The 25,237-nt window shown below is 33.4% G+C and overlaps 3 protein-coding genes and 1 non-coding gene across 4 annotated transcripts; 3 read left to right on the forward strand and 1 right to left on the reverse strand.

Annotated features, from left to right (window-relative positions):
* The first annotated feature begins 604 nt into the window (after positions 1–604).
* On the forward strand, positions 605–1,231 carry LOC147934822 (uncharacterized). Its single transcript, XM_087472815.1, has one exon. It carries the CDS (start codon positions 605–607, stop codon positions 1,229–1,231), a length of 627 nt encoding a protein of 208 aa, XP_087328941.1.
* Positions 1,232–7,368: 6,137 nt separating this feature from the next.
* LOC104724946 (uncharacterized protein At4g15970-like) lies at positions 7,369–9,292 on the forward strand. The gene is made up of 3 exons (XM_010443519.3): positions 7,369–7,783; positions 7,900–8,265; positions 8,687–9,292. The coding sequence occupies exons 1-3, from the start codon at positions 7,523–7,525 to the stop codon at positions 9,167–9,169; spliced, it is 1,110 nt and encodes a 369-aa protein (XP_010441821.1). The 5' UTR covers positions 7,369–7,522; the 3' UTR covers positions 9,170–9,292.
* TRNAH-GUG (transfer RNA histidin (anticodon GUG)) lies at positions 8,506–8,577 on the reverse strand. The gene has a single exon. It is a non-coding gene; the product is annotated as a tRNA-His (tRNA).
* Positions 9,293–14,574: 5,282 nt separating the features above from the next.
* LOC104724947 (protein CHROMATIN REMODELING 4-like) lies at positions 14,575–25,117 on the forward strand. The gene is made up of 11 exons (XM_087474603.1): positions 14,575–15,351; positions 16,328–16,664; positions 16,743–16,844; positions 16,943–17,641; positions 18,295–18,390; positions 18,543–21,170; positions 21,468–21,625; positions 21,753–21,867; positions 21,964–22,046; positions 22,298–22,823; positions 22,931–25,117. The coding sequence occupies exons 2-11, from the start codon at positions 16,446–16,448 to the stop codon at positions 24,926–24,928; spliced, it is 6,624 nt and encodes a 2,207-aa protein (XP_087330729.1). The 5' UTR covers positions 14,575–15,351; positions 16,328–16,445; the 3' UTR covers positions 24,929–25,117.
* The last annotated feature ends 120 nt before the right edge of the window (positions 25,118–25,237 follow it).

Consider the following 25,237-nt stretch of genomic DNA (forward strand, 5'->3'; position numbering starts at 1 on the left):
AGAGAGTGGCTGGCGTTGGAAGCTCTCAATGTTGGCGCCTATTTTGTTCTGTCCATAGCATGTGTATTGTGGCCTGGAAAGTGTACCTCAGCAAGAAGAGATTTAGCCTCCCTAAAGTTGCCTCTATGAGGAGGGCCACAGTATACTCCCAACCAGTAATGCATAATGTACAATATATGTTTAAAACTAAAAATCAGTTAATATTAGATGAGTGTATATAGTTTGTATACTTGTGAATATTATAGTTGGTTAAGGACTCTGGAATGTCCGTTTATAGGATAAATTAAATGTATAGATCCAGTTTGTCCCGGTTTAATAATCATGTTCTAGATAAGAACATTGTAACAACTCTTTTTCTTGGAGTAATGAGAATTTGAGTTCTAACAAACTTTTCTCTCGATTTGTGTTTACTGATATGGTATCAGAGCATTTGTTCGCTCGTTTGATCTCTATTTCGTATTTTTTTTACGTTCTCTTCTCGTTTCACCATTGATTCATTGGATCGATTTCAAATCTGTGCAAAATTTGAGCTCAAGCGGAGGAGATTCACGTTTCCAGCTTTTGATTTCATCTACCACTGCACATTTAAGCTTCGATCTCTCCGATGGTGAAGTTACGCAAGAAGACAACTGCTCGGAACACTTCTATGGTCTCGGATTGTTCTTCGGTGAAGACTCGAGCTGGATCCTCTCATCCAGCGGACGATGACACCGTTATAACTATGAATCCAAGGTTTCCGACGATTCGTGATAGATCTAACAGAGGTTCTGAAGAAATTGACTCATACAACAATGCTCATAGTCCCTTCTTCCTTCATGCTTCGGATCACCCAGGTCTGTTCATCGTCTCTCATGTTCTTGATGGATCTAACTACAACAACTGGTCAATAGCTATGCGAATGAGCTTGGATGCTAAGAATAAGCTAAGCTTTGTAGATGGCTCACATCCTAGGCCAGAAATTGATAGTCCGATGTTCAAGATTTGGAGTAGATATAACAGTATGGTTAAGGCTTGGATATTGAATGTTGTGAGTAAGGAGATTTATGATAGCATACTTTACTATGATGATGCTGTTGAGATGTGGAATGACTTACTCCAGAGGTTTAGAGTGAGTAATCTTCCGAGGAAATATCAACTTGAACAAGCGATCAATACACTCAAGCAGGGGAATATGGATTTGTCCGCTTACTACACCAAGAAGAAAAAGAGTTGTTACAATGTTCTTATCTAGAGATAAGAACATTATTATTAAACTGGGACAAACCGGATCTATATATTTAATTTATCCTATAAACTGGACATTTGAGAGTCTTTAACCAACTATAATATTCACAAGTATACAAATTATATACACTCATCTAATAGTTAAGTCCATTCTTGCTTTTGAAGAAGATTTTAGGTTTCTTAACTAGTCGTATGAAGAAATTTTTCTCTCGGCTGCCTTGCTAAATTTTTTTCACTCTGTGTGTCACTTTTGTTGTAAGATCTTACATTCTAGGTTTAATCGTTAATTAGCCGAGTTAGAAAATATATTATATTTTTTACTTTCCATATTTTTGGCTTTCACATGTCTTCAGATTTGGATTTTCTTATGTCAATCAGATGTTATTTTTCTAACGAGATCCGATGTTTGGGTTTTGGTAGACTTTGATTGGATAGATGTCTTCCAGCTTTACTTAGATATCAAAATAGTTGTTATAAAGCACAGATCAATATTTTTTTAAGAAATTATAATATAATACTAAAAATAGTTGTTATATTTGTTTTAAGTGAAAATATACCAATTTGACAATTAATTCCTAGATTAACATTCTATCATATCCAAGAACTAGAATGACACAATTTTTACGTAAAAGACTAAAAACCCAAAAACTTTTTTTTTAATTTTGTTTTGAAAAACGAAAAACCAAAAAATTATAGTATTTATTATTTTGATTTAAAAATATGATTAATGAAAAATAGAAAATGATTAACAAATATGATGTTTATTTAATATTATGTAAAAAGATATGATTTAAAAATATGAAGTTTAAGATTATATAGTTTAAATAAGTTTTATAAAAAAATATAATGTATGAAATTATAACTAAAAATAATGTTTATGTAAAATTTGAAAATAAGATTTATGAAAATATAATATAATATAAAAAATATGATGCTAAACTTTTTAATATGATTTAGGAAAATTAAAATGTATAAAATATGCTTTAAATATATGAGTTTAAAAATATGATTCATAATATGATTTATAAAAATTATAATTAAAAAAATCTGACTGAAAAAATATAACTTAAAACAAATCTGTTGTTCTATATTTACATTTTACATCTAATAAATTTTTTATCAAACACTAGATTTTTGGAAACAAACAAAAAAACTGTCATAACATAAACAAATCAGCAATAACATATGGTGTTCACATAGGTCATTTTAGCAATTTTTAAAAAACGTTATAAATCTGTCATATATTTTGTGAAAACCTGTGGTGTCTTTATTAAATAAGTCTATCGTTAAAAATAAATATGTCATCAATTATAAGTCTGTCATAACTGTAGTTAAAAAATCTGTCGTCAAAAATAAGTCTGTCATAAAAGATTTGTAATACAAAAAATAAATCGGTTGTGCAAAAACAAATATGTCATACACAAATAAATCTGTCACAACTAGTCCGGCAGATTTTGAAAATATTTTGATTTTCTTAAAAAATTTCTGGTAGGGTAAATTTGACTTTATTTTTTTTAACAAAGTAAAAAGGGGTATTTTAGGCAAAAAAATAACTCATCTAACCATCACATTTTATGAGTTACTTTAGTAATTAACCTTTTAATTTGGGTCAATCTAGTTTTTCTCCCTTGTTTTAAAAAGTTATTTTGTTTGAGACATTATTTACTTTTCATATTGCAATTTTTTGGTAAATCTACATATATATTTTTAAATACTAATTATTTCAAAATCTTACAGTATTTTAATTTTTTGGATGTATACTACTATTTTATATTGTTTTTGTATTTGCATCATTATTTTTTGAAATATTTAAATGTATTAATTATTATATTCTAATTGTGAACAAATAAAATTTATTAATTTATCAACTACATAAATTTAGTTTTACAACCTTTCGATGTGGAACATTAAAATACACCTTTTTGTTCTTCATAAACTTGATTAATATATTTTCGTTTTTAAAAATTCAAATCACAACATGTGCAGAAAAATCTACATATTTATTTATCATATGTATTATATGATAATTCAAAATAATTAGTAAATAAAATAAAATAAAGATGATAGGAGAATCATAATTTAAAATATTAACAAAATCTTCCAAATATAGTTATTAAAGTAACAATTTGGATAGTTATAAAATATTACTTTTAAAAATTCTGATTGATTTACAATTTTTTAAAATTAATTAGTAATTTTCGTCCATAATTAATTAGAGAGAGAATTTTTTTTTTGGAAATTAATAATTATCTAAAAGATTTTATCAGTTTAATATTAAAATTATATTTTTACACTTACATTTGTCTCAAGACCAATGGCATGAGAATGTAATTCTTTACACTTTATATGATTAGTTTCATATTTGTACTTCTCAATTAATATAGTAGGATTTTTAAAAGCATTGAAGTTCTTTTACATCTTGGCTCTATAACATAATGTAGTTTGATTTTGTGTTTTATTTGGTATAAATATAAACATTTTTATTTTAAATTAGGTTGTGCTTAATGAATGCTAATGGTTTCATTGGTTCATCTTATACATAGATCTACTATTTTCGACAGATATTTGAAAACTTATACATTTTTTTTTATCAAAGAGAAGCCCGATAAAACCTAGAAAAACTCTGTAGCCATGATAAGACAAAGCCAGACTTTAAAATATATGTTTAACTAGGATTGGATCCGTGCTACAGCACGGGAGAATATTTATCTATATAAATAAGATTTATAGTAGAAATTAAAATATATGTAAAATATTATCGAAGATAGCATTTGTAAAAATACACAGTCATAACATATGTTTTGACGGACCAACCCATAAAAGATTGTATTCATTTAAAAATATACATTTATAATAATATGCATTTACAGTGTATATGTGACAAACCAATTCGTAAAAGATTGCATTTGTAACAAAAATACACAATCACAATGTACTTACAACCCATAAAATATTGCATTTGTAAAAATATATATTTGTAAAGAATACACACTCACAGTGTATATTTTGACGGACCAACCCACTAAAAGATGGGATTCATAAAAATATGTATTTGCCAAAAATACAGTCAAAATATTTTGACAGACTAACCCGTAAAGGATTGCATTCATAAAAATATTAATCCTAACCCGCTCTACCATTGTGAGTTTTGGAAACCAACCTTGCATTTTGATAAAAATCCCATATGTATATATTAGATTTGATTATTTTTTATAAAAAATATGTTGTTGAGAAGTAAAATTTTAGGATATTATTGTTTTTGTAAATCCTTATAATATATGATTATAATACATCAGAAATTTAAATCCAAAAAATATATCAACTTATATTTTCAGATCATTTTTAATAATACAGTGTTACGTATATATTTGGTCATGTTTGTTCTGAAAGTAATATTACAAAGCCTATATTATGTAATCCAAATGAGGTAATTTTTTTTTTAACAAAACGTGTAGAAAAAATAGATAATGTGTTTAATATGAATTTAGTTGGTCAAAGACGAAAAGCAAAGAAAATAAAAATATAGAAAAGTATAATATCGGTTGGACTTATGCTTGCCAAGCATTTTGATACATGTTCCATTTTTACGTACTAATTATCTTGTCTTGGTCCTGTGTCTTGTATTAACGTTGAGTTGAACAAATCCATGTTAGCTGGAGTTCATGCTTGCGGGCAAGTAGAACTTCGACCCGCAAAAACAGTCTACGTCTATTCAAATATACGATTTAGATAAGTAATAAGATGGTAGGCACAAAGTTAAAATGCGAAACAAAGATATATTCAATATTTTACCTATCTCTAAGAACATGTAATCATGATTATGAATTTTAAGTCGACCCGAATTCAATTTTGTACATCTCTTTTACTAATATAGAGATACATATATGTATATATATATATATAAGTATTTTTGTCCAAAAAATATAAATATATTTAAGCAACATATTAGTTGCAGAAAATAAAACAATACAGTTCCTAAGTCAAATTATTTACAAAAATGTAAAATAGTTCATATACTAAGTCAAATTATGTATATACCTGAACATAAGGATATAGTAATTTGATAATTTTCGTAATGCTTTATATGTCCAAAAAAAATTGAAATATATTAATAAATATCATAATTCGGTTCGTAGTCGTAATCTGCATCATAATTAAAAAAAATGAATGAATTTTTGTACATACCCGTATCACATAACATATGAGTTTGATAGATTCACAATGTTTTTGATGTTCCTGTAAAATAAAAATTAAAAACATTAATACATATCATATTGGATAAAAGAAAATGAATGAAACAATTTGTTAACAAAAAATCATAATTAGAACAAAAACTTCCAAAAACATAGAAAAGTTGAAATGAAACTATTGAATGTTTGTTTCACAAATGTATTGCTTGATATAGTGAGGATGGATGTCGATTTTTAGGGTTAGTAAATTGAAGTCTTCTAGAAAATATTGTTTTGGGTTGTAGAGAAATTTAAGTGATTTCCTAATAATTATATAAATATATTTAGAATATTAATGGTAATTTCGGATTTTAGGGTAATTACTTAAACTAACTTATTGAATATACTCTTTGTAACTTATCTTGTATTAATAATTTAATATTGAATTCTAATCATATAAGGAAATAATTTTGGGCTTTTTCTTGATTAATGATATTTCTGTTTTCGAAATCAATTACAATACTAACAATTAGATAAAAACTTCCGATATTTGGCAAACATATGATATATCTTTATAACTAAATGATATTTTTGGATTTTGTTAGTTTAGGATAGAAATTAATGAGATTTCCGATAGATGACTAAAATTTAGGAATAATTTGGCAATCAGATATTATTCTATAATAGTTTTCCAAAATTGAAGTGTCATTTGATTTACTAATAAGATTAATTTTGTTAATTTCCTAAATTAGAGACACCATAAATATTCGATTAAACACTTTAGTTTTTTTAGGAAAATCTATTTAAGTTTACATTTAACTTAATATTTAATATTTTCGATTTAATAAATTAATCCTAAATCGATTTCTAAAACACGTAAATGGTTATATTCAAACCCGTTTTCTTGCCCAATCAGTAAGTATCCGAATCTTCTGTTTCGGGTAATTTTTTTTAATGACCTGACCCGGAAGTAGATTTGTACTTTCTCTTTTATTAATATAGAGATTTTTTTTTTTGTTCAGGCCAAACCGAACTTACATATAAGTGAGTTTTACGGATTTCGAATCGACCAGACTAATCTGATTTACATGCCTAATAAACGGATCTAAGTAACAAAAATTGCTAAGAAAACAATTCTGAATATTACTTTAAGCAAAAGAATGAAATGTACCTTATTAAACGAAATCATATTGGTAAGAAAACAATCATGTGTTTATTATTACAAAAAAAATATGGTATGTATCATGGTTTACTAAAGCCGAACTTTTAAAATTATGCTGCTAGTGTATAATGTTGTTTTGAGATTTCCTTAGAATATAAATAATGTTGTTGGAGTAGATCGACTCACATATCGCACGAGTTAGCTTTGATCAAAATTCAACCACAACATATATAACCACAAAACTCCAAAGACAAAAGACAACTGTTAAGTTCCAAATCTCACCCACAATGACAATGCCACTAAACGTAGTCGCATATTATTATTTCTCTTGTCTACTTTGGGGAGAATCCAATAATCTCGTCTACTTTGGTTTAAAGTTAGGTTCAGCATTAAGGCCACTTCTGTAAGCTAGTGAATCACATTTTACCCCAGAAACTCAATTTACTCATGCCTACGCAAGCTCCTGATATTTTTCTTTGTTTTAATGAGTTATTACAGACTCGTAAATACACCCTTTTTGGTCAACTTATTGACTCATAACTTTCAAAAATAAATAATTGAGAGAAATAAAATAAGTCTATCATGGCAGCCACACACATTTGTTTATGAAATTATTGTAACTTATTCCTAGTAATAGGGAACGCCCACGCATTTAGACTCTAGTGGAAGATAGGCTAGCGATTTTAGTCAAATTATTGTATAGTCTTCTATTAATAAATTAACTGTAATTATTATTATACCAAAGCCGTCATTATGAGCTTACGAATCATTATTGTATTTTCTAACAATGCACGATTCTACCATTATTTTTTTAGAATCAGTCTTTTTAATTTTGAATAAAATATTGAACATTGCTGTTACAAGAATACCAATGATGACTTTGCCTTGCTCAAGTAGGTTATTATAAGAAGAACCGACAAAAAAACGAAGACTTGAAAGAAGAAAAAACACTTCACAAACAAAAATAATGAGTTCTTCATCTTCATCTTCCTCCTCTACTTCTTGTTCTTCTTCTTCTCGCAGTAAATCTATGGATTCAGGATATGTAATCGGACAAAAAGATGTAACAAGAATCTTGATACTGTTTCTTGGTTTAACTGCTTCATGTCTGGTTTTATACAAAGCAGCTTATCCTCTGCAACGACTTGATCTTCACAAGTTCTCTCTTATCGCTTCTCCATCTCCACCATTACCAAATCTTAACGCATCAGAGTTTTCTCCAGAAACAGTATGCTCTCATCATTAATCAGATCTGATAACTACTCTGTTTCTACTCTTTATACATACTCTCCCATGTTATTATTTGAATCTGTAATTCTGAGACCAATTTTGTTGTTGTTGCAGACAAAACCAAAGCTCAGTTTCAGGGAGATCTTGGAGAACGCGTCTACCAAGAACAGGACAGTGATTATAACGACATTGAACCAAGCTTGGGCAGAACCAAACTCTCTGTTTGATCTTTTCTTGAAGAGTTTTCTTATCGGACAAGGAACACAACAACTGCTGAAACATGTCGTAGTGGTTTGCTTGGATCCCAAGGCGTTTCAGCGATGCTCGGAACTTCATACTAATTGCTACCACATTGAAACCTCAGAAACTGATTTTTCCAGCGAGAAAGTTTACAACACTCCTGATTATCTCAAGATGATGTGGCGCAGAATCGAGCTTCTTACTGAAGTTCTTGAGATGGGTTTTAACTTCATCTTCACGGTATTGTCTTAATTTTTCTTTTTATCCTCTAAGATTCTTCTTTAATATAGAATTAATGTCTTTGAAAATTGGTTTTACAATCTTTTTAATTTTTCACAATTTTTTAGTATTACTTTTTCTTCTACTTCTTCATTCCTCTCTGTGGTTTTTTGTATACCACAATTTTATTATTTTCTTTTTAACACTTTCATAGTTACAATTTTTTTTTGATAAATAAACCAAAAAAAAAAAAAGTTTAAGTGTGGCTGCTGGGATTCGAGCCCAGGTCTCCACGGCCACAACGTGGAATTCTTACCACTAAACTACAGCCACTTTTGATTCATAGTTACAACTTGAATTATAAATCAAAATTATCCTTGATTTTGTAATCGTAGCTAATGATGGCTTATAAACAGTTACTTGTGTATTTATTTGAATGTAGGACGCAGATATAATGTGGCTTAGAGATCCATTTCCTAGGCTATATCCAGATGGAGATTTTCAAATGGCATGTGACAGATTTTTCGGAGATCCGTTCGATTCGAACAATTGGGTCAATGGTGGTTTCACATACGTGAGATCAAACAACCGAAGCATTGAGTTTTACAAATTCTGGCACAAGTCTCGTCTGGATTATCCAGAGTTACATGATCAAGATGTGTTCAACAGAATCAAGCATATGCCTTTTGTCTCTGAGATTGGAATCCAAATGAGATTCTTCGATACGGTTTACTTTGGTGGGTTTTGTCAAACGAGCAGAGACATAAACTTGGTTTGCACGATGCATGCTAATTGTTGTATTGGTTTGGAGAAGAAGCTTCATGATCTGAATCTTGTCCTTGATGATTGGAGAAAGTACCTGTCTTTGTCAGAACCAGTGCAGAACACGACGTGGAGTGTTCCTATGAAGTGTTTGGAAGATTGAGCTTTTCTTTTATTATCTTTTTGAGTTTTGAATGATAGTAAATTTTAATACGAAGAGTTTATTATTGGTGCATGAAATATTGTTTAACTCTCTAATATAATCAAATTTTTTTTTTGTTGGTTATATGATATTCCAAGTTTGTTCGAGCCGAATACCTCCTACTAGCAAGTAAAATGATCTTATGGTAATTTTTGTTTGAAATGTGAATTTTGAATAAACTTTCTGTTGTGAAATGTTACAATTTTGATTGGTCAGAAGGAAAAAAAATCCTGAAAATAATGTAACTTCATAAGATTTATCAACCACGAGTATCGTTTGTGTAAGTTTTAATTTTGATTTGGGCCTAGGTTCGTTACAATTTTTTAACTTAGATGAGAAGGGCTTGAAACCCATGATGCCAACTGCCAAGAGAAGCACACAACACAAATGGCTTGCCAAATTTGCCCGTGATGCTCTCGAGACTAAGAGTTTCTATAAATACAAATGCAAACTATAGATAATATCATCGTTCTTAGCGGTTCATCTTAGTGCTAAAGAACAAATGTGTTATGTATGATCACCTCAACTTGGTCAGACATCGAACTGAAAAAAACTTGGTTCAACTTGCTTTGCACAAACCAAATAACACAACCACCCAACAAGACAGTCGTAACATTCATAATGGACATTAAACTAATAGAACATGTTCATGCCTAGATCCAACTACCACTCACGAGCATATATTCCAACATTCATTTGATTGAAACAGTTTTTTTTTTTTTTTTCTAACAACTAAAATGAAATACTGAAGACAATAAAACATATAACAACAATTTCAGTTGTTGTGTTACAAAGTCTAAAACAAAATTCATTTTTTTAATCAGAAAATAAGAAAATATTATGATAGCAATCACTTTGAGAAGAAAATTACGAATGAGAAATGTTGAAATGGAAATTGGTTCCGCCACCTGGGTTCGAGTAGCATTGGCAACAAGGTTCAAAATTTAATATGGTTTCCTTCGGTCCTAGGAGATTAGTTTTGGGCCTAGGAAACTTTTAATATCACTTCTAAGTTATCCAAAAAAAAGAAATGGAAAATGGTTGAAGTAGCAATTATAAAAATAGTTTATGGATATGTGAGAGACTAAAGATAAACTCTCCATTTAAAAACACTAGGTAGTCCACGCAACGTGTGGTTGCATACATAATAGTTTTTATTATATTTCTGAAATTTTGTTAAAATAAAATATTGTTCTTTAATTTTTTATTAACAATAACATCAAAGAATATATTTTTTTTCTACTAAAATATGAATCTCAAATTTCTTATAGAAATGATGTGCAAATAAACCCTACACTTGTGTCAATAATTTTTGGTATGGTTTTTTATTATACCAAAATTAACAAATACTAAAAAAGAATTCTTACAAATTGATATATATATATATAGAAATTTTAAAAATTTCCTAATATGAGTGAATCTATTTCTATGTTTTATATTGGTTAATAACTGATTTAAAGAGTTTTTTTAATGTCATTGTAAAATTTAGTAACTACATATAAAATTATTGTGTATAAAATATTTTACATTCCAAAGTTTAAAGCAATATATATATATATGACTATAAGTTTAGCTAACCAAAATAACTAAAAATATTAAAATTTAACCAAAAACATTTTCTCTTGAAAGATAAATAAGTTAGTAGGAGGAATGAATTAATGTATAATTATTGGATAGGAGTAGAGGTGTCAAGCGGGCTCTATGCCCGCGGGCCTAGCCCAAATAGTACCTTAGCGGGGCGGGCATAGACACTAAATATTAAGCCTGTTAAAAAGCGGGCCTTGCGAGCCTAGCCCAAATGGATTGCGGATTTTAGCGGGCCCTTTGACACTCCTATCATAGGAATTACATTTGAGTTAAATGTAGAGTTAAATGGAGTTACATGCCTTTAAAAGTGAGTTAATTATAAATAAATATTTTAATTTGTTATAACTTAAAATAAAAAGAATACCAAGTGACCTAATCAAAATTCAAATGATTTGGTTGTTTGTTGATATAAACTCAACACTCACACATAATATTTCAAAATGAAAAATATTACTTTTGAAGTGACAAACTAAATAAGTTTTCTTATAAAATTATATGAACTTCAATCTCAAGAATTTTTAAAACCCCATGTATAACTTATTTTTTTTTGGTTTTTCACTCATCAATTTAATTTATAGTGCTAGATTTCATACTAATGGTTTCATCTTTAGAGAATTTAGTTAAATGGTATTTTTAAAATTATATTATTTTTTTATATTTCACTTCCAGTTAAATATGATTTCTTTTTAGGATCATTTTTCAATCTGATTAAAACACAAAGACCAATTTTATAATTATGTTCTTTTTTTTTCAAAAACCTCAAATCATAAATAAATTAAATATTATATTGATCTTTGCAGATTTATCTATTGGATCACAAAACAAAATAGACTTTATAAATAGAGTTGATAGACTTTACAAAACAAATTAGACTTTATAAATGGATAATTATATTGATCTTTAAATATTATATTGATCTTTATAAATTATTAAAAATGATATATGAATATGTGAGATAACCGGAGACATAAGAGATAATTAGATATGGATCATTTCAACTTTATGAAAAATAATGACTTATAAGATGTTAATATAAAATAGACAATGGAGATAAACTTTTTAAAACATTAAAAAAAACAATATATGATATACATATCATACAAACTCAAAAACTAAGCTTTTACAATGATATTTGATTTGATTTTTTTAACCCATACAACAACAATAATAAAAAATAAACACAAAACAAAACAAAAAAAAAAAAATTGAGATATAGTGGAAGAAGATGAGAGAATGAAAGAGTGATAGACTAAGAGAATAAGATATGAGTATTTATAAGAAGAGAAGTGATGGAAAATTACATAGAAAAATGAGAGTTACAATTCTAATTTATTGTTTTGTTTTAATACAACTGATTAATACAATTGATTAATATCAAGATGGACAGGGAGGAATTTTCATCCTTCTCTTTATCTTTAATTTCAAGAAATGCTAATGTTAGTGCGGATTCTTTGGCACGCCAAGCGCGTACCTCTCCGCACCATGTTTTGTTTGTAAACAATTTACCTTCTCATTGGTTCTCGTGAGCTGATCTTGTATGTTGTTAAAAAAAATTAATACAACATAGTGGAGAAATAAAGTTAAAATTAATGCATAATTTATAGGGGAAATTTATATGATTTCAGTTTTATATTTTGTGAATTAAATGTGATGATTAATTGTTTTTTAATTTGTGTTTTCATATAAATATCTTTTTTGGTTAAAATTGCATTGCCAAGTGGACAAATAATGACAGAGTGAAACCTTACTTTTATGTTTATGATTTTAGAATGATATGTTTTTGTTTACAAGAGACTAAATATTTTTTTTTATTGAGCAACAAAGACTAATATTAGTTGTTATATGAATCTCCATCATAAAATGTTTTAGTCGTTAAAAACCATAGAATTTTCTCTAAAATTCAATGTATCTAAAACTACCCATTAATTTTAGGACACTTTTGTCTAAGAAAATAATTAACATAAGTATGAAATATCTTTATTTTCCATTTAAATAATTTATTTGACATATATGTAGTTTGTTCAACTATGTTGAAAAAATTTAATGGTTTGACCTCAGTACACCAAAAAAATATTGAACCATATGATTAAACGTTTGGTGCTTTTGAATATGACTACAAGATTGTCAGGCCTAGATCCAACCACCCACGATGGATACTACTATGTTGTAGGTGCTAAAAACCACAATACTATGAACTAATTAAGTGTAATAGGATTTAGAGGATTTTGGGTTAAGTTCTCGGTAGAAATCAATAAGAGCGTATCAGAATGTTACAATGTCTTTGTTTACAATTATTACGAGGTATTTATATTAAAAAAAACTCCTGATGTAAGTGACAAGATTTCCTCCACCAACCTTGCCTTGTGCGTATGTTATATCCTCAGCTCGCCCGAGATTCTTTCCTTAGTCAAACTAGACACTCCTCTTGGTCTAACGGACGCCTGCTGAGCCTACGCTGGTCCAAAGCGAATTCCATAAAACCGATTGTTTATCAGGCCTTATATTTAGGGTTTTTTTGTTGTCTCGTAAATCGTATTATCCGAGGCTCGAATCCCAAACCATTTGGTATAGAAGCATTAATAAACCCGGTGTCAACCACTAGATTAAGGGGGTTTCCACAATAATCCAACGTTTACAACACAATATTATTGACAAAGTGTATATAAATATTTATTAGGAAAAAATATATTATTAAATCGTAAAAAAAAAATCACCTCATATTCGGAGGGAAAACTACAAATAATGGTCTGAATGTTTGTGACTATACGGAGGGAAAACTATAAATGTAAAATATATGTGGAGAAAATTAAAAAGATTATATTGAAACGACGCTGTTGAGGTGGTTGTCTAGAGGCCTACACCGTTTTTAAAAAACACTGCCCACGAGAAAGGTCTAGAACAAATCAGCAATTTCAGCTGTTGTGTTACAAAATATAATAACTTCTTTTTTTTTTATTTGAAATCAGAAAACTAAAAATAATAATTATGACAGCAATCACTTTCAAAAGGCCTAACTCAAATGGGTCCCAAATATATGATCCTAATGTCAATCATAAGTAACCTTAAGTTCGGCCCATATACCTGAGGGTCCATATCCCTACTTAGGTCTGGATATAATATCCGAATCCGAAAAAAACAATTCGAATCCGAGCCTTAAAATTCGATCTGATGTGAACCAAAAATTTAGAAATATTCGAACATGTTCTAAATTTCAAGATCTGAAAATATAAATACATAGTAATAATATCTTAGTAATATTTACAAGTTGTAATAACTTAGCTATCTAAAAGTTTAAAATTTTAGATATTTTCATGTATTATAACTATTTTTAAGTATATTTAAATAAAAATTACGAGTAATTCTTAGATATTTTAATTCTTTTCAAATAGTTTGAATAGATTTAGACAAAACATTTTAGATTTTTGAGTACTTTAGATAACCGAATCTGAACCCAAAAAATCTGATCCGAATTTGAAATTTAAAAACATCCAAATAGATTTTAGAATTATAAATCCAAAAAACCGAATCCAAAATATCTGATATAAATCCGATTCGAATATCCGAACACCCATGCCCATGCCCCCTTTACTGTCAACTAAATAATATATGTGGTGAGTAGAAAACATTTAAAATTGGGAGTCAAAAAAGGAACAGTAATTTAAGGTTATTTACGTCAAAGAAAAAGGAAATCTAAATAAACGATTAAGATTATTAGATTACTTTTTTATTTTCTGCCTGGCGGCGTTTTAGAACATCAGATTTAATTTATTTATAACTTTATCCAATAATAAAACTAAAAAGCTCACTCACGTATCTAAACGAATTTAACTAAAACAAGCTAAAAACAAATTACACACAAACTGAGAGGGCAAAACAAAAAGGGAGAAGATCAAAGTAGAAAGGGGAAGAAACTAAAGCTTAAGCTTAAGTATGACAAAAATCTCGAAGATCCATGGCGGAGGATTCTGTATCTGTCTCGATGGATCGCACCTTGTTGTGTAAGAAAGAACAAGGGGGTCCGAACCGAACCGAAACGGTGGAAGGAAGCCAAAGCAACAAAAAAAGGCAAGAAGATCTTTTTAGGTGAGAGAGAGAGAAGGGGGACACGTGTCGGGAAAGGAGAGGTAGAGAGGTCACTCTCCGTTCCCGGTTCTTTCTGTCTCGTGCGGTGCGTTGTTTGTTGGTTTTGGTTGGTTGCCATGTCAGAGTCCGTTCCCCTATGAGCCCGGCGAATCCGAATCATATGCCTTTCTTTTCGCCATCTCTCTCTCTCTCTATCTAACCCCAAACCCCATCTCCAAAGACTTGACCTTTCTCTCTCTCTCTCTCTCTCTCTCTCTAATTTATTTATCGTTTCGCGTGTCGCCCTCTTTCTCATCATCTCTCTCTCTTTCTCATCATCTCTCTCTCTCTTGTTCGAGGCCGTGCCCTAGAAGCCCCCCCTTTCCCTTTTCTCCGGGACTTCAATCCCTAATCGCCGGGTTTCGCTCGTCCCTTAGATCATCGGAGGACTCTTTTTTTACTTTTCTCTATTCCGATTTCAGATTCCCAGATTTGTAAGTTGTTTCCTCTCCTTTCTGGGTAAATCTCTTCTTTTTGTTTTTTTGTTTGTGATTTGGATGCTTGGTTTAGGGGTTTGTCAGGTTAATGCTGGTTTGATTAATTACTGATTTAGTGTGATTTTGGTTTTTTTATTTTTAATTGTCTTTGTTTCTAGGTGAATTGTCCTGGTTTTTACTGCCAATGTGTCTTGTTTTTTCTTTGCTACTTTCTTCCAAATGGTTTGTGTTTGGATTCATGTTTCGACAGCCTGTGTTTACTTTGATGGAATTCTACACTAGTGTGTGTTGTTAATTCACTTATCTTATAGGATCATCATTGATCTATGTTTCAAAAACTAATGAATTTGCCCTAGAGATAAGCTCTAGGGCTATGTAAGACACCGTATTTTGCAGTAGAGGAATGTAATATAGGATGATCTTAATGGAAGTATTATTCTCCAAGTAGTTGAGGGAACTAATCGTTTATTATCAAAGTTTGTGCTAATTTTAGATTAGATTACTTACTAGGTTTATGTTTCGTCTTCAATTAAGACTTTTGATTACGGGATGTGATACTTCTCTAATGTTGTAGATTTACTATTGGATATCATTTAGTTTCTTAGCTTCTATATCTTATATTTTGATTGAATGAAGCTGTTTGAATTCTTCATATCTATGTGAAAGTGAATTAAATTGTGGTTACAGGTCGGTACACTATGCTTTTTTTCCGTTGTGCATGACATTTTTAAATCAGAAAAGGCTCAGTTCACATTTTTGATTTATAGTTCATATGACTATCGAGTTGCACGCCATTGCTGTCTGTTTGATGATGCCGCTTATTTTAATTGAGTGATACTTCATTTTGTCTTGTCACGTTATTGTTCAGTGTTTCGGAGCATGTGCACATTTCTAGCTACCTCCTTTTGTTGTTTCAGTGTGCCTTGATCTTAGATTATGGTTTGCCTTACTCGTTTTTCTTTTGTAATTTTAGTGTGGAAGCAGAGGTCTTTAAAGGCCAGTATTCTTTAGTTACTACTGTAGCTGTAACTTACACATGAAGGTCTATCCGGTTCTCTATCAAGCATATGGTATGAACAGAGAAATAGAAGATGAAAGATTCAGGCAGTGAAATGATTAATAGAGATTGGGTCATGAAGCAGAAACGAAGAAAGCTTCCGTCTATACTGGATTTATTAGACCAGAAAGTGGAAAGTTCAGTGGCTTTTGATTCTCCTGAATACACCTCTTCCGCTAAACCAACTAAGCATCGGCTTAGGACTGATTCAACTCCTGAAAGGAACTCCTCTAAGAGGAAAGGAAATGATGGGGTAAAGTTTTTTTAAAGTTTCTCACCTCATTTTATATATGGTTTTGTTCTGTTATTAATTTTTTTTTTTCTTTCACAGAATTATTTTGAATGTGTAATCTGTGATCTTGGTGGTGATTTACTGTGTTGTGATAGTTGTCCTAGGACTTATCATACCGAATGCCTAACTCCACCTCTTAAGGTAAACGATCTTTTTTATTCCATGTGTCCTTCGTAGTTGTGGATTCGCATTACTCAAATTTGGGAAACTTATCTTACTCCTTATTTTGTATCCTCTAGCGGATTCCAAATGGCAAGTGGATCTGCCCTAAATGTTCCCCAAACAGTGAAGCACTCAAGCCTGTCAATCGTTTAGATGCGATTGCTAAGCGAGCAAGAACGAAAACCACGAAAAGAAATTCTCAAGCCGGACCAAAGTGCGAGAGAGCTTCTCAGATTTATTGCAGTTCTATAATCTCTGGAGAACAATCTTCAGAGAAAGGGAAATCTGTATCGGCTGAAGAGAGCAAATCCATAGGAAAGGAAGTTTATTCGTCCCCAATGGATGGTTGTTCAACTGCTGACCTTGGTCATGCATCTGCGGATGACCGACCTAATTCATCGTCTCACGGAGAAGGTGATATGGGAAAACCTGCAGATCTCTCTGAATCTAAACTATCAGATACAGAAAAAAATCATGAAGCACCCGTGGAGAAGTTGGAACATGCTTCCAGCGAGATTGTGGAAAACAAGACAGTTGCTGAAGTGGAGACTGGAAAAGGTAAAAGGAAAAAACGAAAGCGTGAATTAAATGATGGGGAAAGTGTTGAGAGGTTAAAGACTGATAAGAAACGTTCGAAGAAAAGTTTGTCCAAAGTGGGTTCTTCTCAGAGTACCAAATCACCAGAGTCTTCGAAGAAAAAGAAAAAGAAAAATCGCGTGACTTTAAGATCCTTGTCCAAATCTCAGTCCCAGACGGAAATACCAGAAAAAGTGAAGGTATGTTTTCATAATCATTATAGATTTTAGATTTTGTAGGCATTTGACTATGCTTATAATAGGGGAATGTAGTGTAAGAAACCTTGTTGCACCACGCTTTTTTTCTTATAATAGAGGAATGTAGTAGATCTAAATATATAATAATAATAAATGAATCAGAGATCAGAGATTTGGTAGAGTTACAAGATTCAGAATCGTTTCAAGCTAGTTTTTCTGTCACTCTGTATTTAATGTTGAGTATCTTCTGCATTAATATAAAGATACTTGGTCAATTTGCATGTACTTTTTCCTGTTCTGCCCTGAAGATTGTGGCTCTCGTGAATTGTGATTTTAAGTTCTTATATAACCAGTGTGACATTTTGTTCTGCTTAAACTTGTTGCAACAACTGGTTATTCTCCGCAAACTCAATATTGTTTTGCATTTAGTAAAGTGGTTTCTCACAAGTAGTTACGATACATGTGACTATACCTCTGTTTCGGAATTGTAGATATCTCTTTTTAACTGCAGGAGCTTGGAATGTTTCTTCATTTGAGTTGAAATTTCTTACAAACCATGTTTGATGGTCTTATTGATTTCATTCTATATTCATTGTTGTTCTTGTATCATCTTTCATTTAGTATATGTTCTTATCCACTTATCCTTACTAATGCAGAAGCTTTCCAAGGAGGAACGTCGTGCATTACGTGGCAAAAAAAAATCTTCTAGTTATTTGGATGATAAAAACTCTCCTCCTGCTGGAAACCTCCAGGTATCTCTATCCTTGTGTCAATGCCATCAGAAATATTTCTTGTTCCTTCAGAATTGTCTATTATAGTGTGCCTTTTTCATTTCTGGTGACTCATTTATTGCTCATGCTTGTTAATATATGTTTTCATTCTTTTCTTTGTGGTTTCCTGACAGGTTGATCGCATTTTAGGATGCCGAATCCAAGGCCTGACTAAGACCTCACTGTGTAGTTCTCTTTCAGATGACTTGTGTTTTGATAATTTACAAGCTAATGACCAGCGGGATAGCTCTGTACACAATACAAATGCTGAATTATTAGTTGCCGAGGACAGAACAGAATCTTCTTCTGAGACAGGTAAAAGTTCCAGGCATTCACATCTGAAGGAGAAAGATATGGACGAATCTGCCTTAGGTGCTGAGGGTATGGTTGAGGGGAAAGAAGATATGCTTTCAGAAGACAATTCTGATGCCACATTGAGTAGACATGTGGATAATGAAGATACAAAAGTTAGTGGAACACCTGTATCTGTTGAGAGAGAATTACTTGAAGAGGCACATCAGGAAACAGGGGAAAAATGCAGTGTGGCTGGGCAAGAAGTTGAGAAGCCTGTAGTTGCTCAGACTTCAGATCTTATTGGCGAGACTGTATCATATGAGTTTCTTGTTAAATGGGTGGGAAAATCTAATATTCATAATACTTGGATTTCCGAGGTGGAGCTAAAAGGTCTTGCTAAAAGAAAACTAGAGAACTACAAATCAAAGTACGGAACAACTGTAATAAATATCTGTGAAGATAAATGGAAACAGCCTCAGCGGATAGTTGCTATTCGGGTTTCAGAAGAAGGTAACCAAGAAGCTTACGTGAAGTGGACAGGCTTAGCTTATGATGAATGCACGTGGGAGAGCGTGGAGGAGCCTATTCTTAAAAGTTCATCCCATTTGATAGATCTATTTCATCAGTATGAACAGAAAACATTGGAAAGGAATAGTAAGGGTAATCCCACAAGGGAAAGGGGTGAAGGTCAGCAAAGTGAAATTGTTACCCTCACAGAACAACCTCAAGAGCTCAGAGGAGGTGCTTTGTTTCCCCATCAGCTTGAGGCCTTGAATTGGCTGCGTAGATGCTGGCATAAATCGAAAAATGTAATACTTGCTGATGAGATGGGGCTTGGAAAAACAGTGTCTGCTAGTGCATTCCTCTCCTCTCTTTATTTTGAATTTGGAGTTGCAAGACCTTGCTTAGTCTTGGTTCCTCTTTCAACAATGCCAAACTGGCTATCCGAGTTTTCTCTTTGGGCTCCACTCCTGAATGTTGTGGAGTATCATGGAAGCGCAAAAGGACGAGCCATCATTCGAGACTATGAGTGGCATGCTAAGAATCTCACTGGGACGACCAAGAAGCCGACATCCTACAAATTCAATGTCCTTTTAACTACTTATGAAATGGTTCTGGCTGACTCGTCTCATCTACGTGGAGTTCCCTGGGAAGTTCTTGTGGTTGATGAAGGGCATCGTCTAAAGAATTCAGAAAGTAAACTGTTTAGCTTGCTCAACACATTCTCTTTTCAACACCGTGTGCTTTTGACTGGCACCCCTCTTCAGAATAACATTGGTGAGATGTATAATCTGCTCAACTTCTTGCAACCATCTTCATTCCCTTCTTTGTCTTCTTTTGAGGAGAGGTTCCATGATTTGACAAGTGCTGAGAAAGTAGAGGAACTGAAGAAACTTGTTGCTCCTCATATGCTTCGTCGTCTTAAAAAAGATGCCATGCAGAATATTCCTCCAAAGACAGAGAGGATGGTTCCTGTCGAGTTGACATCAATCCAGGCGGAATATTATCGTGCAATGCTAACTAAGAACTATCAGATACTACGAAATATCGGGAAAGGGGTAGCGCAACAGTCAATGCTTAACATAGTGATGCAGTTGAGAAAGGTTTGTAATCACCCATATCTCATACCAGGTACTGAGCCGGAGTCTGGGTCATTGGAGTTTCTTCATGATATGAGAATAAAAGCGTCAGCCAAGTTGACTCTGTTGCACTCCATGCTTAAGGTTCTACAGAAGGAAGGCCATAGAGTTCTGATATTTTCACAGATGACAAAGCTTCTGGACATTCTGGAGGACTACCTGAATATAGAATTTGGGCCTAAGACATTTGAAAGGGTGGATGGTTCTGTTGCTGTAGCTGATCGTCAGGCAGCTATAGCACGTTTCAACCAAGACAAAAATCGGTTTGTTTTTCTGTTATCAACACGTGCCTGTGGTCTTGGTATCAATCTGGCAACGGCTGACACTGTTATTATCTATGACTCTGATTTCAACCCTCACGCTGATATCCAAGCTATGAATAGAGCTCATCGAATCGGACAATCCAAACGACTTTTGGTATACAGACTTGTCGTCCGTGCCAGTGTTGAAGAGCGCATTTTACAGCTAGCGAAGAAGAAGTTGATGCTCGATCAGCTTTTTGTAAACAAGTCTGGATCCCAGAAGGAATTTGAAGATATTCTACGCTGGGGGACTGAACAACTTTTCAACGACTCTGCTGGTGAGAATAATAAAGATACATCTGAAAGTAATGGGAACTTAGATGTAATCATGGATTTAGAAAGTAAAAGTAGGAAAAAAGGTGGTGGCCTCGGAGATGTTTATCAAGACAAATGTACAGAAGGAAACGGCAAGATTGTTTGGGATGAGATTGCAATTATGAAGTTGCTTGACCGGTCAAATATTCAAACGGTCTCCACCGATGCTAATGATACTGAGTTGGAAAATGATATGCTCGGCTCCGTAAAGGTGAGGTATCATATTCATATGTTATTATTGCTAAATGACATGTTAATCAATTTTACATTCATACAAAAAAGAAAAGAAAAGACATGTTAATATCCACCTTTTTTAGTCACTACTGATATGCACTAGTAGGTTTCCAGATGCGAGTTTTTCTTTTAGCTGAATAAAGAGGAACAGTAAGATAGGCCTCTCTAGATTGACTGAAGTGACTCTTGTATTACCTGAAGGCTGTTCTAGGTTGCTTTAAACTACAAAGTAGAATTGCCTCCTCTTACTGCCTTATTATTTCGTCTTTAACAGCCTGTGGAATGGAATGAGGAAATAGCTGAAGAACAAGTTGAAGCTGAATCACCTGCTCTGGTGACTGATGATGCTGATGAACAAAGTTCAGAGAGGAAAGATGATGATGTAGTAAATTGTACTGAGGAAAATGAATGGGACAGGCTTCTGCGTATGAGGTTGGAGTTTCCTCTTGCGCCAAATTAAGCGGCTTAGCTCTGTTATTTGCTTCGGTCAGATGATGTTTTCACTACATATTAGTTATCACTTGTTAGCTGATTTTTATACGGAAAACTGTATTTGTAGATGGGAGAAATATCAGAGCGAGGAAGAAGCAGCGCTTGGTAGAGGGAAGCGTTTAAGAAAGGCTGTTTCATACAGGGAAGCATATGCCCCACATACCAGTGGACCTGTAACTGAGGTAACCGTTTTACTCTACTCCTAAAAGCTTCTTTTGGTGGCTATGAGTACCTTTGTCGTGACAATTACCAGTATACCTGATTTATAATTATTGCAGAGTGGCGGTGAAGATGAGAAAGAACCAGAACCAGAATTTAAGAAGGAATATACACCTGCAGGGCGAGCCCTTAAAGAAAAGTTGTAAGTTTTTGTTCCAAGTCTATTCACTGTTTTGCTAGGTTGATATTAGTGAAGTTGGAAAAAATATATACTTAGAAATATTTAGATACATTCACGTCTGCTTCCCATGTAAATTATACTTAGAAATTGTGATTTTTCCTGATGAGAAGACAAAAGAAGATTCTTTAGCAAAATCATTTTGTGTAAATTTGGTTAGAAGATATCTGATTTGTCATATTAAGTTTGCCTTACCTTTGTTTTCTGCAAAACAGTACCAAGCTGCGAGAAAGGCAAAAGAACCTGCTTGCAAAAAGGAATTCTGTTGAAGATTCTTTTCCTAATGGCAATGAGGATCAGGTAACTGAAGCAGCTAATCAGGACGAAGAAAGCCCTACATCAATGGACTTGGACGATAGCAAAGCCAGCCAGCAATGTGATGCACAGAAAAGAAAAGCCAGTTCTTCAGATCCTAGACCAGAACTTCCAATCCAGCATCATCATGGCGCAGAATGTCTGCCATCTTTACCCCCGAATAGCCTGCCAGTTCTTGGACTGTGTGCTCCTAATTTTACTCATTCTGAATCCTCCCGGAGAAATAATTCTCGTCCAGGTAGTAGACAGAACAGAACCATAGCAGGACCCCATTTTCCCTTCAATCTACCCCAAACATCAAACATGGTTGAGAGGGAAGCAAATGATCAGGAACCTTCTATGAGTAGACTAAAACCACAGAACGTAAAGGAAGAACCTCATCAGCAACCTCTTAGTAATATGGATGGTTGGCTTCCACATCGTCAGGTACTCCGCTCCCTCATATACATGCAATTTCATCTAACACATCTACTTTCCATTCACATATATGTAACATATACTTATATGTGGGTCATAACTTGTGAACATTGCAGTTTTCTCCATCAGGGGATTTTGAGCGTCCCGGAAGTTCTGGTGCTGCTTTGACTGATTTCCAGGAGAAGTTTCCGCTACTTAACCTTCCTTTTGATGATAAGCTGCTTCCTCGATTTCCATTTCAGCCGAGAACCATGGGAGCATCGCATCAAGACATCATGGCCAGTCTTTCGATGAGGAAAAGATTTGAAGCTACCGGTCATTCTATGCAAGACCTATTTGGCGTACCATCAATGCCATTTCTACCCAATATGAAAATCCCTCCTATGGAACCACCTGTCTTCAACCAACAAGAGAAGGAATTACCGCCTTTGGGTTTGGATCAGTTTCCATCAGCTTTTCAATCTATTCCGGAGAACCATCGCAAGGTGCTGGAGAATATAATGCTAAGAACTGGTTCTGGAATTGGACACTTACAGAAAAAGAAGACAAGAGTAGATGCGTGGTCTGAGGATGAACTAGATTCTCTCTGGATTGGGATTCGTAGACATGGGTATGGAAACTGGGAGACAATTCTTAGAGATCCAAGGCTAAAGTTTTCGAAGTTTAAAACACCAGAGTACTTGGCAGCAAGGTGGGAAGAAGAGCAACGTAAATTCTTGGATAGTCTTTCATCTCTGCCATCTAAATCAAGCAGAACTGATAAGTCCACCAAATCTTCCTTGTTTCCTGGTCTTCCCCAAGGAATAATGAATCGGGCTTTGCATGGAACTAGATATGCCACTCCTCCAAGGTTCCAATCCCACCTCACAGACATAAAACTCGGATTCAGTGATCTAGCATCTCCCCTTCCGTTATTTGAACCATCTGATCACCTGGGATTTCGAGGTGAGCCTTTTCCTCCCATTGCAAATCTGTGCACTGACAATCTCCCTGGTGATCCTTCTGCTGGGCCATCTGAACGACCAGGGACATCAACAAATATTCCCAATGAGAAGCCTTTTCCACTCAACTCTCTTGGAATGGGCAACTTAGGTTCATTGGGTTTGGACAGTTTAAGTTCCTTAAACAGCCAGAGAGCTGATGAAAAACGGGATGCTATTAAGCGTGGGAAACTACCCTTGTTTCTAGATATGCCGTTACCTCCAATGCTTGATTCAAGCAACAACGTGTTCTTGGGAAGATCAGCCAATCAGTCTTTCCTTAATCCGAATCGAGGTTTGAATCTCTCCAATCCTATGGGGAAAGACATATTGGGAATGAGCTCTTCAGAGAACAAGCTACCTCATTGGTTACGGGATGTTGTGACTGTTCCTACCGTGAAGTCACCTGAACCACCCACTCTACCTCCAACTGTGTCAGCTATAGCGCAATCAGTCCGCGTTTTATATGGTGAAGATTCGACCACCATTCCACCGTTTGTGATACCGGAGCCGCCGCCTCCTGCTCCTAGAGATCCAAGACACAGTCTGCGTAAGAAAAGGAAACGTAAATTGCATCCATTGAGTCGAAAGACTACAGACATTGGTAGTAGCAGCCACAATGCTGCAGAAAGCAGCTCTCAAGGCAATCCACTAACGTCATCAACTCCTCCCTTGCCTCCACCTTCTCTATTGGGTGAAACTTCAGGGTCTTCCCAAGCCAGTTTACCTCCTCACAACCTAAACAGCACAGAACCAATGTCCTCAGAGGCAATCAGATTTTCACAACCTGAAGAAGATTATGTGATAGCAGCATCGCCATATGAAGCACCAGGGCCTAGTCTAGAAGGAATCTCTGGTACGAAGAAGTTAGTCTCGCTAGAGAGCAAAAGCTCTGAACTTAAATCTACCAACCAATGTGGAGACTTAGATCCAGAAACTGATGAGAAAATGGAGTCTGATCGAACCCCGCTTCATTCAGATAAACCTTTAGATGAGAAACAAGAGGAACAAGAAACTGAAAATGCATTGAACAAGCCGTGTGATCCCATAGAGGCTGAAAGTCAAAACACCAATGCAGAAGAAGAAGAAGAATCCATGAAGATGGCGTCTGATAATTCTCCTGGTGATGAATGAAACCTGCGATCAGATTGCAGTGAAATTAGTCAATTACCAGTGTTGCTTTTTATTTTGTAGGTCTTTGCAATCAAATCTTCACTGCTATTAAGTATTAAGTTTTGTAGGTATGACGCAAATCAGTGAAGAAGCAGTATATGTATTTGAGACTACATTTTTATCTTTGGTTAAATTATATTTGATTGTAAAGCTTGTGTAAGAGAATTTAGTGATCTAACTGGTTGGTTTGGATTGTGTAAAACCAGATGTGTAAGAGAATTTAGTGATCTAACTGGTTGGTTTGGATTGTGTAAAACCAGACACTTTAGA

This window comes from Camelina sativa, chromosome 11 (genome assembly GCF_030686135.1).
Source record: "Camelina sativa cultivar CO46 ecotype springtype chromosome 11, ASM3068613v1".
Lineage (NCBI taxonomy): Eukaryota > Viridiplantae > Streptophyta > Magnoliopsida > Brassicales > Brassicaceae > Camelina > Camelina sativa.

Bases quoted from the DNA above. Each gene is read 5' to 3' on its own strand.
- LOC147934822 (XM_087472815.1), top strand. From the start codon at position 605: ATGGTGAAGTTACGCAAGAAGACAACTGCTCGGAACACTTCTATGGTC.
- LOC104724947 (XM_087474603.1), top strand. From the start codon at position 16,446: ATGAAAGATTCAGGCAGTGAAATGATTAATAGAGATTGGGTCATGAAG. The intron at 16,665-16,742 runs GTAAAGTTTTTT...TTTCTTTCACAG, and splicing joins AGAGGAAAGGAAATGATGGG to AATTATTTTGAATGTGTAAT. The intron at 16,845-16,942 runs GTAAACGATCTT...TGTATCCTCTAG, and splicing joins GCCTAACTCCACCTCTTAAG to CGGATTCCAAATGGCAAGTG.
- LOC104724946 (XM_010443519.3), top strand. From the start codon at position 7,523: ATGAGTTCTTCATCTTCATCTTCCTCCTCTACTTCTTGTTCTTCTTCT. The intron at 7,784-7,899 runs GTATGCTCTCAT...TTGTTGTTGCAG, and splicing joins CAGAGTTTTCTCCAGAAACA to ACAAAACCAAAGCTCAGTTT. The intron at 8,266-8,686 runs GTATTGTCTTAA...ATTTGAATGTAG, and splicing joins GTTTTAACTTCATCTTCACG to GACGCAGATATAATGTGGCT.